Source organism: Mytilus edulis, chromosome 1 (assembly GCF_963676685.1).
Source record: "Mytilus edulis chromosome 1, xbMytEdul2.2, whole genome shotgun sequence".
Classification (NCBI taxonomy): Eukaryota; Metazoa; Mollusca; class Bivalvia; order Mytilida; family Mytilidae; genus Mytilus; species Mytilus edulis.
In genome coordinates this window covers 48186005-48199573 of record NC_092344.1, presented here as the reverse complement: position 1 = coordinate 48199573, position 13569 = coordinate 48186005, and the positions used below count along the sequence as shown (strand labels likewise).

Below are 13569 nucleotides of genomic sequence, written 5' to 3'. Positions count from 1 at the left end.
CAAAATATGTACGCATCTGATTCATGAAAGTCATTATAAAGACTGGTTTACAAGGTTATTATAATGAATGTAGCATGACCAATATACAAAAATTTTAAGTTTTTTAACTTTATAAAGTAAAAAAATTAACAAGATACAAAGGGAAATAGGGACTATTATTAACTAACACTATTTATCCAAAGATGAAGGGAACAAAAAACCAAGAAAAATCATGAAGAATGGAAATGGGGTATGTGTTAAAGAGACAAGAGCCTGACCAAAGAGCCGAAAGCCACCAATGGGTCTTCAATGCAGTGAGAAACTCCCGAACCCTGCTTCAGCTGACCCCTTAAACAAAAATGTATACTAGTTCAGTGATAATGGACGTCATACCAAAATGGCGAAATATACACAAAAAACTATAATTAAAAATCATATTAGTGATGAACCATTAGAGTTAGCGATGAACAACCTAATTCCTGATAAAACACCGACACATTCATGCATTTAACTAGTGTTGTCAACGGTTAAACGGGTAACCGTCGGAAGGACTGAATATCAAATACCAAAAAACGCTAACCGGTTAACCGGCTTTTTCCCCAATTTTGATAGATTTGATATAAATGTGTATTGAAATCATTAAATAATTTTATTCTATTTTGAAATTATCGTCGTGGTAATTAATTTGACAGATCAATTGTCCAGTATATTGATTGCTTTTGTTAATCCAAAACACATAACATTATTTAGAACTTAGACAACCTGTCAATTAGCTCGGGGAAAGATCTTAAGTAAACATAATTAGTATACATATTTTTTTAAACCCAGTTACTTCAAATCAGTAATCCGGTTAAATTTTAAGAATTACTTCATTATTTAATTTTGATATAATATTGTGTAGACTTACATCTGCATGTGCAACCTCCTTTATGTATCACCAAGGCTTTACACGAAAAACCAACTCAAAAACTGTTCTATACAGATTAAGGATGTACTTAGGTGAGTTTTTAGAATTTGTGTCAAATGTTCGGACTCCTTGGTGTTTCTCCATACAATACAATGTAAAATATGTTGCCCCATAACACCCATTTTTTTTTTATATAAGACTAAATAGCTCATTAAAAATCATTTACCAAAATTTTAGAAGATTCTTGATTTTCTTTCTTTTGTTTTGAGACCCAAATACCACCAATGCAAATATAAGGTAAAATCCGAGTCAGCCTTTTCCCGCCATATTTTAAATCTCAAATATCTCGAAAAGGAGGTCCATGATCTATCCATATGTTTAGCTTATCTTTATCCTTAATTGATGTTCTACCAGCTTATAGTATCAATTTTAATTTCTTAATTTCTTAATTTTTACCTAACCTCACCTAAGTACATCCTTAAGGTGAATGTAATTGATGTTTATTTAATGGTGCGACATTTACACGACTGATCATAAACCAAAAAGAAACACTTCATATTATTGTCTGAATCACGAAGAGAAAATGAAAGAATCATCGGTTTCAGACATTTTCAAATAGACCAGATCAAGAATGTTTTTTTTATGTTTCAATCTTAAGTTATTACACACGCCATAGTAGATACGGTCTATCACTGGGTTATTAAAGGCCAAACTATGCCAGGAATACTCACAGACAAGTCTAATAATATTAAAGGACAAACTTCAATGCATCGTATTATATAAACGTACATTTGTAGGGTACTATAGATAAGTTATTCAAACATCAACATAAACTACCGGTTAACCGGTTAATCGGTCGAACGATTATCTGAGTAACCGGTTAGTCCAAACTGTACGATTTGACAACACTACATTTTACATAAAACTGACTGGTTTTATTTTTAAAATTCGTTTCAGCAAAACACATATCATTTATGTTCCTTTCTGACAGCTTTCTCTGCATCGCCATTCATTGTCATGTGATCCGTTTTCTTTTTCCTGAGATCCTCCCAATCCGTAATGTTCCAAACTTTCCATAAGGCCAGTAACATAAAAATTAGTGCAGCTGCTTTGTAAATCAGAACAGTTCCAAACATACCAATTCGGAGTTCTGCTATGTTGTATAACGAGCATGACCCCTTCCTACTGCTATCAGAATTCCATAGGATGCAAGACGTGTCTATCATCTTTCCAAACACAATGGGTGCAGGAATGAATGCTAAAATGATTCGGAAAAGGTATGTCAGTCTCATTGGAAAACAAATCACATATATTAAGATACAAAATGTGCAACCCATTTAAATGTTTTATAAAATCAACTTATACATAATCAATCGTTTAAATGACCATTCAAATTATATCTTCGTCTTGAACTTGGCATTCCTAATTCCAAATAATAGTACGGCGGCTTTGTAAAAAAATGTGCACATTCTGCTACAAGCATGAAATTTGGCATATACCTTCCTCAACTATTTATATTTTATTTCAGATAGGGAGGCATTTGAAAAAATGTCTAACTTCAGGCAATTAAATTACATAATTTAACTTTGGACGAATTAACAAAGGGTTGTTTTGAATTACATAAAAAAAACTCGATGGTTCATTCCTTTCTTTTTGTGAGCCGAAGAATCAAATATTCAAAACTGATGCAAACAATCGTAATATAAAAGTTTTTTTTTAAGATCATCGTACAGATGTTAACATAACCCAATATTGCCAGACACTTATAATAACTTAGGATCCTACATACTGTAAATATTCGTATATTGATCAAAGTCATACTGTCCGTGTCATTCTTTATTATCCTGCAAAATTATGGTGCCTGTTTATTGTTTTTCTTTTGTTTGGTTGTAATTCATTTCTACATTTTTCTAGTTTGATTGTTTTTCATGTTGTCATGTCGGAGACTTTTTGTAGTTTGATATTAACTATGGGTTTTCTCATTTTTTTATGGTTGTTCAGTTACTTGTAGCTGCTTTTACCGGTATCAACATCAATCGGTCACTAATGGGAAGTTGGTATAAATATTTTCAGCCATGAACATTGACAAAAGTGTTCATACCTAAAAGAGAAGCAGCAACGGATTTCAATCCTGCTGCTGTAGATTTGTCACGATCTTCAACGCTCCTAAAATATAAAACTAAAACAGATTAACGTGAATACCCTTGGTCACAGTTACAGGCCATATTTAACTTGAAAAGTGAAGTGTTTTCTTTTAGTCACGTGGGGCTTAACAGTTTTAAATCCTTGTGTCTATTGAAGATATATATATTGTTTGAATGATCAAGGTAAACATAAATATTTTTGTTTTGCGAGCAACCTAGAGTTTTTTCAAGGATAAATTTAATCATCAGACTTCAATGGTCTTTTTGGGTAATGAAATCTATTCATCCATGGAATTCTCCGAAAGGACAATAAAACCCTTTCTAAAATTTATTTAGCGTTCCTATTTCTATGCGGAATAGTCGATCCAGTTGGAATGAGGTCATTTAATATGATGCTTGCTGAAGTCAGACTGCCTATTTTGAACATTAACTTACTCTTGCAACAGCTATTAGAGGGTTCCTGAGGTCGACTGTTGCAAGCCAATATTTCTACACCTATCCAACATAACCTCAATATCCATTGGCAATTTTAATTTCCTCGCCATATATCACGTTCATACTAACTTGCATACCCTGCCGATGTTATTGATGAGGAATGAATTTTGTTCTTGGCCTGAATATGCATGAAATATTTGCAGCTGGGTGTACATAACTATTTTAAGGTTTAAGAATTAAATATAGGTGTCATGTTTTTTACTAGACTGTTTCTACGTGCATTAGCATGTTAAAACAACAGATCAATGTTTCGGTCGGGAATAAAGCATAGTTCATATTTATATAACAAAAATGTGTTTGTCCTGATACTGAAGTGAATTTGCCACTGGACATAAAGTAACTGTTAATCAGTATTAATCTTACCGTATAGTAGCAAGGAACATGGGCATTATTTTTAATGAGCCACTGGCATATCCAAGAACATTAAGAAGAAGGTACGGAATGAGTGTATTGCATTCGAACGGGCATAGTCCGGCTGACGCTTGTCCATCGGGAATAGCTGTGCAATTTGCATACATCTACAATAATATTTTTTTTTTAAGTGTGACCTTAAAACATAGTTTGATTATAATTTCAATAATTAACATACATGGTTTAATTATCTATTCTATATATAGTCTAATGATTCATTTTGGTAAGTACACGTGTTTTAATGGAGATTAAAAAGGAGGCTTGTTTACATCTAAGCCAAGTTGGACCTGACACATTTTCATTGGTTTTGGCCTTTGTAAGGAACGGCGTCAATAGTGTGTCTTATTTTAATAATTTGTATTATTTAAATAATGAGTTTGCATTGTAGATTAATTCTCATTTCCTTTAGTCTATTCACAACCTGTTTGAATGATGATGATTTAGAGCTTGACACTGATTTTGATTTTGTGCAAATAAACTCATCATAGATACCAGGACTAAATTTTGTTTATACGCCAGACGCGCGTTTCGTCTACAAATGACTATTCAGTGACGCTCGAATCCAAAAAAGTTAAAAAGGCCAAATAAAGTACGAAGTTGAAGAGCATTAAGGACCAAAATTCCTAAAAGCTATGCCAAATGCAGCTAAGGTAATCCATGCCTGAGGTAGAAAAGCCTTAGTTTTTCGAAAATTCAAAATTTTGTAAACAGTTAATTTATATATATAACCATATCAATGATAATTCATGTCAGCACAACAAGTGCTGACTACTGGGATGGTGATACCCTCGGGGAAGTAAATCTCCACCAGCAGTGCAGATATCTTCCGAATTGTTTATTTCAAATGATCAAATCATAATCTTCCAAATTCAATACTTATTTATCTATAATACTAAAATTACGAGGTCCAATTTGTCAGCCGTCATCACGTAAAAACGACGAATCAAAGAATTCAACTTTATATATAACTAATATAGTATAAAGGTGTAGATTAAAATTTACACCACTCCAGACCCTTTTGTTTTCCACGTAATTATTATTGCCAATAATTAAGAAGTTCCGGGTCGAGTCCGATACCGATACCAATAGTATATTCATCTGTTACCTATTACCTTATCTGTACGTTCCGCATCTGACAGGCGCACCAACAAACGGTGTATTCAGGATTAATATGCTATATACACGGGTCATAATCACAGGGTTGACACTACTAAATTGTCAAATTGTTACCTATTGTAGTATTTTAATCAGTAAGACTTTCTAAGATAACAATACGAATACTAAAAATCTGGACTAAAAATAAGGCGTATAGGTACAGTTTTCAATTTGTTAGCGGGCATGACGTAAATCAGCGAATCAAAGAATTCAACTTTATTTATAACTAATATAGGACAATGCTGTTGATTGAAAAATACTCCATTCCAGGACCTTTTGTTTTCCAAATAATTAATATTACCAATAATTGATAAGTTCCAGTTCGACGGGTTCAAACAGAAAGATTTGAAAGCAGAGAAAACTGTGTATCTTATAATCGGCATGACTTTATCAGATGACAAAACTAATACTAAAATAAGGCTTGCGCATAGTTATATACTTTAATTAAGTCACGGACCCGCGATATCACGGGTGTGTTCTAGTATTATATAACTATTAATGCAGCTTATATTTATATCAACACCTGGCTCATGTTAAACACTAATAATAATAAACCATGTGCATACAGTCAGAGTCCCGGTGGTTTAGACACAGTAAATGGCGAAATATTCAATTTCAGGATAAACGAACAAACCAAATAAAAGAACATTTTTTCCGTCTATCCATAAAATAAGCGATATTTGATCTTAAGCATGCTTCATAAAGTGGCACCTCATGATTCGAAATGTCTAAAATAAGAATATTCCCGCCTTTTTGAAACAATTGTGAATAAGCAGTTACTTACCCTTCCATTTCTAACCACTTCTTTACATCCAGCATAACAAGGAGAGTGAAAGTTTCTACCATCGGAGCCACACACTGGGAAATAGTCTTTTGAATCACAATGGCAGTCTTCTGTCATATTTATCGCAATGGAATGTGGCCTGGAAACAAAGAAATTGATTTTTTTGAGATATGATTCAGTATGAATTTCTTAAAGTAATCTAGGTTGCCTTCTCATTTCATTAATCACTCTGCGTATAACCCTTGTTTCAGAAATTTTTTAAAAATAATATCGGAATAAGATTTTAATGTGTCAGGCTATCAGGACCATTTTGTTCGTCTTTGTTTGTACATATGTTGTATTTAGTCTTATATAATAAGTTATATGGTTCGCTACTGACCTCCTACGGATCCCTTTTTGACTTGTTATATATATATATTACACAATCTTTCAGACTCATATAATTTTTCCTGTTTGTGTAGTATTGTCAATTTTGATGATCCAATACCTATTAAGTTTACTGGTTGGTAGATTCTTATAGACTCTATATATATATATATATATATCTATATATATATATATATATATATAACTCGTCTAAACATCAACCAAACAATGTTAGATCTGTAAATTTTCTTTCGCAAATTTTTGGTTCTTCCCTCGCCGGGATTCGAACCCATGCAACTGTGATATCGTGACACCAAATCGCCTGCACTGATAATTTAGCTGATCTGTAACAATAACATCTTCATGCCTTATATACCATGTACTGCAGTACCCCGCTAGATTAAAACTGACGTGGAAAGGTAACACACGGCCAGCGAAAGCTCTTTTATTGAGAGCCCAGGTGGTCGTGTGGTCTAGCGGGACGGCTGCAGTGCAGGCGATTTGGTGTCACGATATCACAGTTGCATGGGTTCGAATCCCGGCGATATATATATAAGTACGTCTGAGCCAGTGACAACTCTACAACAGAATTATCCATCGGATCACCAGCAATGATAGTGATACATGGCTGTGTACATTATGTAAAAATGTATATACAACTCGTCTAAACATCAACCCAACAATGTTAGATCTCGTAAATTTGGGAACTTTTGTGGGGATAGTTTAGTACTTTCATTTGCTAACAAATGCTATGACAATTATGAATCATTTTATAGTACAACACACATGGAGTAATACATGTAATAATGGTCATAAAACTCTTCCAAATTTTCAATGTTTCAAAATGCCTCTATAGGAAATAGTAACATAAATAAATATGAAGGTAGTAATGTTATTGTTGGGCAATTATAGTGTATTTGTTGGATTAATAATTTAACCTCAATATAAAGTTTTTGACTGTTTTAGTTATTTTATTTGTTAATTTGCCTTACATAAAACAATTGTCGTAAGTATATGATAAAGCGATTAATACATAACCTTTTCCATATCGGCCTCTATTTATATGGTGTTCCAAAATAAAGGTAATAATGTTATGATGTATTGTTGAATTCATAAAAGATATTATCTGGGGTCTTATTTCTTATCATGGAACATTCAACAAAACAAATTTCTGACGAATTTTGCGTCTAAATTGTCCTTTCAACATATTTTCATTTGCAATACAATGTTCTTCAATATCATATAACTACTTACATATTAGGACCAATAATTTGAGGTTGATCACATCCCACAAATATAACTGCACCACCGAAAAAAATCTGGCCTGCATGAAGTATCAGAATTACCACAATAAACATCCGTGGTGACAATTTAAACTTCTTTGTTATGTATCCACCGAAGAAAGCACCAATAGCAACTGTTGCTACAGTTACGGCGGCTGTAATTAGATCAGGAATACATGTAAAAGCCAATATCTTCACCCGCACAGTTTTTTTCTTTCTTAAAATACATTTTTTTTAACATAAATGACGTCTTGGGTAACACATTATAATCTTAAATGAGCTTAAATGTCTATCGGTTGGTCACAGTATGTGTTTTCCTTGCTGGTTCATCATTGTTTCAACTTTTATAATAATCTATAACGTAGAACTTAATATAGGAAAAGAGATGATACTTCGGTATAGGACCTTCATATTTAAGCTTGTCTTTGAGGTGCCACATGTGGAGCAGGATCTGATAATGCTGCCGGAGCACCCGAGATCAGCCCTAGTTTTTAGTAGGGTTCGTGTTGCTTAGTCTATAGTTTTCTATGTTGTGTCTTGTGTACTACTATTTGTCTGTTTGTCTTTTTCTTTTTTGGCCATGGCGTTGTCAGTTTATTTTCGATCTATGTCCTTCTTGTATTTTTTGTCCCTCTTTTGTCTTTTTCTCTGATAATGTGTTTTGCCTCGACGGCTATATCCGCCCTTTTTATTGTTATTTATATTCTTTGGTATAAATGAAAATTAAAAAAAAAATAAAACGTAACAAATCATACTATTATCTTTTGGCTTTCCGTTATCTGAAAAAAAAAGATGATACCAAGCGGCCAGTGAAAAGAAACAACAATAACAAAACACTACAAAAACAGCTATATTTTGGATTATACAAACCCCTTAAAATTTCAGCAGTTGAACTTCTTAAGGGGCACCAATATTTTTCATCACTATTGACACATGTCGTATTACAGAAGCCATGATTGACAAAATTAAAAACTAAATCATGAAGATTAAATGAATAATATGAAACGTGGAATATTGAACAGATATATCTTGTTCTGGAGGGGTATTTGCGAAAAATATCAGTCAAGGGTACTTTCCCGAGCCGCCAGGCTAGGGAAATTCGGTCTCAAGACTGGTATTTTTCGCAAATACCCCTCCATAACATGATATACATGTATCTGTTTAATTACACCAAATAGGTTTTCTTTACTTGAAAGCTGTAATTCATTAACATGTTTATGTATAATTTTGAGGATAAGGGGATGTTATCATAGAACCGCGGGAATTATACATGTACTATGCGTTGGCTCGCTGTTTTATGTAACGTTATATCCGAAAAAATTTGGCGGGAAGATGTTCGAGAGGGTAAAAAAGGAATGTCCAAAATAGCAAATCAGGGGTGAAAACATGCAAATTAGTTTGAAATGAGGAAAAAATGTTAGAATATGCGAAAAATACACTGGCTACCAACCAATCAAAATCCAACATTCTTATATAAGGTGTAATTAACTTAAAAAGAAAGCCATATCGTACTGGTATAGGAAAATTCACTTAACTAATACGTGTACTTACATATAATTAGATTTGCTTTCCATACAGGAAGTCCGAATTGAGCTACGATGTACTTGGTCTTGAATGCAACAGGACCAAGCACAGCCGATATATGCAATACAAAAGCTGCTAATAAAAACAAATACACAGGGCTTTTCAGTACTCTGATATATGAAGCTGATCTTTCTGGAAAAAAATGACAAAATAACAAAATAATATATCAAACTTAAAAGACTTTATACAAAATATTTTAAAGGAATACCTAAAGGTGTCACTGATATATTTTGGACGTGATTTTAGTAAATGTGAATAACTATTCAAAGAACTTACTCATGTTACTATTGCGATTGGTCAGTGAAATATAAGAAATTACCATAAACAGCATGAACATTTGTGTTTTTTGAAATTCTTTTCGTTTAGGATTTTTTCCTAGGCTTTAATATTTGATTTTCAAAAATTCTCATGGAATGATGTATATATGTAGAATGAATTCGATGACGTTGAATTGTATTATTCTATAATCATTTCAAGAAAACAATTTTTGTAAGACTTTATTTGACCCACAAAACTAGAAACAAGACCAAACTAAAATCATCCATTTGAACGAGTTTTTTTATAAACACAATCAGGTAAACTAGTGGTTAATTATATATAAAATAATCAACAATTTTTTAAATAAACCCCAGACCACTAAAAAGTTCGTAAAGATACAGCGCACTATAAGTTTTAAAACAAAATCTTTCTTTAACGTCAGATTGGTGAGTACAAACCTTTAAAAATCTCCATTTTAGAAGCCTCTTTCAACGACTCAACTTTCAAACCATTCTGAATTTCATGTTTCATAACGAGGTTCTCCTCTTCTTTCTCTTTCTTCTTAGTTTTTTGTGTGAGATATCTTGGAAAGCAAAGAAGTGGAAAGGCAAAAACCAAGGCAATAGTGCCAAATACAAAGAATCCAAGCCACCACGCACCTATCCATCGAGGGTCTTGGGTAGACATGTCGACGTCTGAAATATTTATTACAATTAGAAGTAAAAAGAAATTTAAAAACAAACAAAAAATAATATATATGAAAATATACAAATAATGTAATGCAATGGTTGTTGTATGTTGCTGTATACTATACTGTAAGCCGTACTGTCTTCTTCATCATTTTGTTTTTGTTGGAAAGTTGTCTCATTGGCAATAACACATCATTTTCTTATTTATACAAAAGTCATGTATTTTTATTTGTTAACGTGTTAAATGTAACAAATGTGTGTTCTTAATGAATATAATATGGAGTAACTCATATAAATAAAGGAGAAGTAATTTGCATATCTATTAAGTGCAAAGCATACTCCTTCCGACCTTGTTAATTATTTTATATAAATACACTGAATGACAAAATAACGATTTAAAAGACGTTAATATAAATGAACACAGTTTCGGATACCTCATTTTTTTATTAGTTGTTATTGGCTTTAAAGCAGTTTTCGATAACTGAAAGTACTCTGAGTCAGAGCTTTATCTTGTGTCATTTTTTTTATAATGAATTAGTTTTTCTGTGTGCTTAGTGTCTATCTGGTGAGTAAAGCTCTATTCAACTTATGTTTTGTAGCTTAATATGCTTGTGTTGTGTTGTTACATCACTGTCCCAGGTCTGGAACGTATCTTATGCTAACCTTCATCGTCACTTGCAAACATGTCTCATTGGCAATATTATCGCATCTTCATGATCAGAAATGACAGATCAATTCAGGTTGGTTTGTTTTTTAATTTCGAACCAGGTGCAATGTAATAAGAACCGTTTGATGTGATATAAGGTTCATTTAAGGAAAGACTGTAATACTTTTTTCTATTTATGCGTAGCTGTTTTTTTTTAAAGTGTGCAGCTAATTTTTAGGTTATTTCGAATAGACAGAAAAATTATTACAGCCAGATTTCTACATGTTTAAATGACGTAGTAAATCATAAAAAATGTTGATTACGTCACGGCAAAACATACCTTCAAGTGTTACATAAATTCTACTAAAAATACCACCCAGAACGTAGGCTAAAACTGGTCCAAATATCGCAGCACTTGTCAGAATACCTAAATTGACAAAACTGTAAAACTTCAAGCAGACTTATTATTAGTATGCAAATTAAACAGTATTTTGAACGATTCCTGTCTTGCTATTGCGATAGCACAAACTAGTTTTGTGAGTTCCCAACACTTGTTCCCTTGTTTTCTTTTCTTTTATCTACATGTATAATTTGTATTTCTTCGAAATCACGTTTGGTTGTTTCTAAAGTTTTATTTGTTCATTCATGAATTTGAGGTTGAATTAAGCTCAATGAGAAATGGAGTTTTACCCTTTAACTGCCTTTCTGGGTGTTTTTTAATGCTGTCAAAATGACGTTAACTAGACTTCAGAGAGTATTCGTATTGTTATTATATATTATCATGTTAATCGTATTTCGTTATGATTATTACTGTTTAGAGCCAATTATATTTGAAAGTACATCATGATTCTATTTACTGTCAGTCTTTAATCATAAACAAGAATTTTAAGCAATATACATTGTACCAGTTGCGCAATTGACTGTGCATGGCTAGCACAATTGGCTAAACTATGAATCCCGCGATATCGACTGAGAATTGTCGACAGGGAGATTGACGATAGAAAAACAGTGTCCATGCAGATCTGGAACACAATCAACTAACTAAGTGTTTGCGTTTTCAGGCAAAAGCAAGATGGTGAGCATTTTAAATTAGATATGTGCAGTTGCAAATAGGTTTAAGAATTTCAGGGTAACCGTAATCTAAGGTTTTAAATATTTTGACCTCGTTATTAGAAAGGACTTTTTATAAAATTTTCAGATGTGGGACCTACTCACCTAGGTAAAACCCCGTCTTATCTTTGTTTCCTTCGTCCAGGTATTGTGTTAGGAATGGCGTTCGTATAGATTTTGCAGCTCCTTGTAGTCCCAAACCAATCCCAATCAATCCAACAGACAGCGACTTCAGTGATTGGTCAATAGCTAAGTTCTTAAACCGAGGTTTGTTTTCCATTGTTGTATTGTTATTCAATTTGTCTGAATTAACGACGTCGGTACAAATTGGAAAGATCGACGATTCAGCAAGTTTCGTTGTATTTGCAATTTCCAAAGTTGTGTCGGTGACATCTTGTTTTGAATTAATAATAAAATGAGGCAGACTGCAAAGTAAACCGGATACGGCAAAAATCATAATTGCACCAAACAGCCATCTTGGTATATGCACTAGTTTTGGAATGGCCGCAACTAATATTCCAACAAGAAGGAATCCAATGTCATTAAAGGTCATAATTATTCCGCTTTCATAACTGCTGAGGGAAAATTGTCTTTCCAAAGTAGGAATTTGGGAATTGATGTAACTGGACAAAGACTGTGATGCCAGCTGTGGAAGTATAAAGAAACCTGTAAACCCAGCTGCCGTAGCAAACCTTTGAAGGTATGGAATGCGACAATAAAAGCCACATTGGTATTCCTGATCATCTATTTCATGTGATATATGGCCATTCTTTTCGGTTTTCTCAGTCATTCTGCTATTTCTGTAAACATGGAAACATAAATATGATAAAGGTTCTAACTAATTTGACAAAGATAGTGAATTGTAACAGAAACATTTTAAAATAATTTTAATCATGAATACGAGGCTCAAATAAGAAATGTTGTAGAGTATCCCTCTCCCCACCCCATCCCCAATCCCCTATTAAGAAAGTATGTGAGCTCAAACTCATACAAAACTGAGTCACTTAAAAAAGAGGAAACAGTAATCAAAAGGAATATATATAGAAAGTTGGAAAAGAACATGACAACGCAATGGCAAACAAAGAAAGAGACAAAAAAAATAATTTAACATTTTTTAGCGCAAATACAATGTTACGCATTGGTAGATAGGTCATAAAATGTTGGAAACTTTAAGCTTTAAATCACACATAAAAATGAAGTACTATCAATATATGGACTGAAAGACTTTTGAGTATGACTTTTGTGTGATAGAAATTCAGGGTCCCGGAGAGGATATTAAACTTAAAATGGTAAAATTTAATATTGGATAAAATAGTACATACTTATTGATGAGTTACTTATCTAAGCTGTGTTGATACAATAGTGGGTAAAATATTTTACTTACGTGCATTTGATCAACCTTGTTACTGAAGTGTCCGATCTGCATTACTTATAAACAAAGATTTATATAACAGAATGATAAAAAGAATGATTAATGGCAATTGTATATATTTAGTCTAATTAAATTCAAATGTATTCGTGATCATAAACTATTACATGACTGTATGTACTGAATACTGACCGGTTAAAATCTAAAACTGCATTAATTAGATGATGCATGGTCAAATACTAGATACAATTGTCTTACTTTATGTTCTTAACCGTTTTAGATACAAATGTAAGCACGTCCATAACAGCCAGATTGTCATTGGCATGAGCGTTTGGACGATAAGAAGCTGGGATAATCCTAAGACATTCATTTAGGGATGTTCGCTCCTC

General features: G+C 32.9%; 1 protein-coding gene across 1 annotated transcript; it reads right to left on the bottom strand.

Annotated features, from left to right (window-relative positions):
- Positions 1-1620: 1620 nt before the first annotated feature.
- Positions 1621-13277, bottom strand: LOC139483774 (solute carrier organic anion transporter family member 2A1-like). Its single transcript, XM_071267638.1, has 10 exons — positions 13196-13277; positions 11917-12611; positions 11042-11128; positions 9825-10061; positions 9076-9240; positions 7496-7679; positions 5876-6014; positions 3889-4043; positions 2988-3052; positions 1621-2144 (listed from the first exon to the last, which is right to left on the bottom strand). Exons 2-10 carry the CDS (start codon positions 12599-12601, stop codon positions 1855-1857), a joined length of 2007 nt encoding a protein of 668 aa, XP_071123739.1. The 5' UTR covers positions 12602-12611; positions 13196-13277; the 3' UTR covers positions 1621-1854.
- Between the last annotated feature and the right edge of the window lie 292 nt (positions 13278-13569).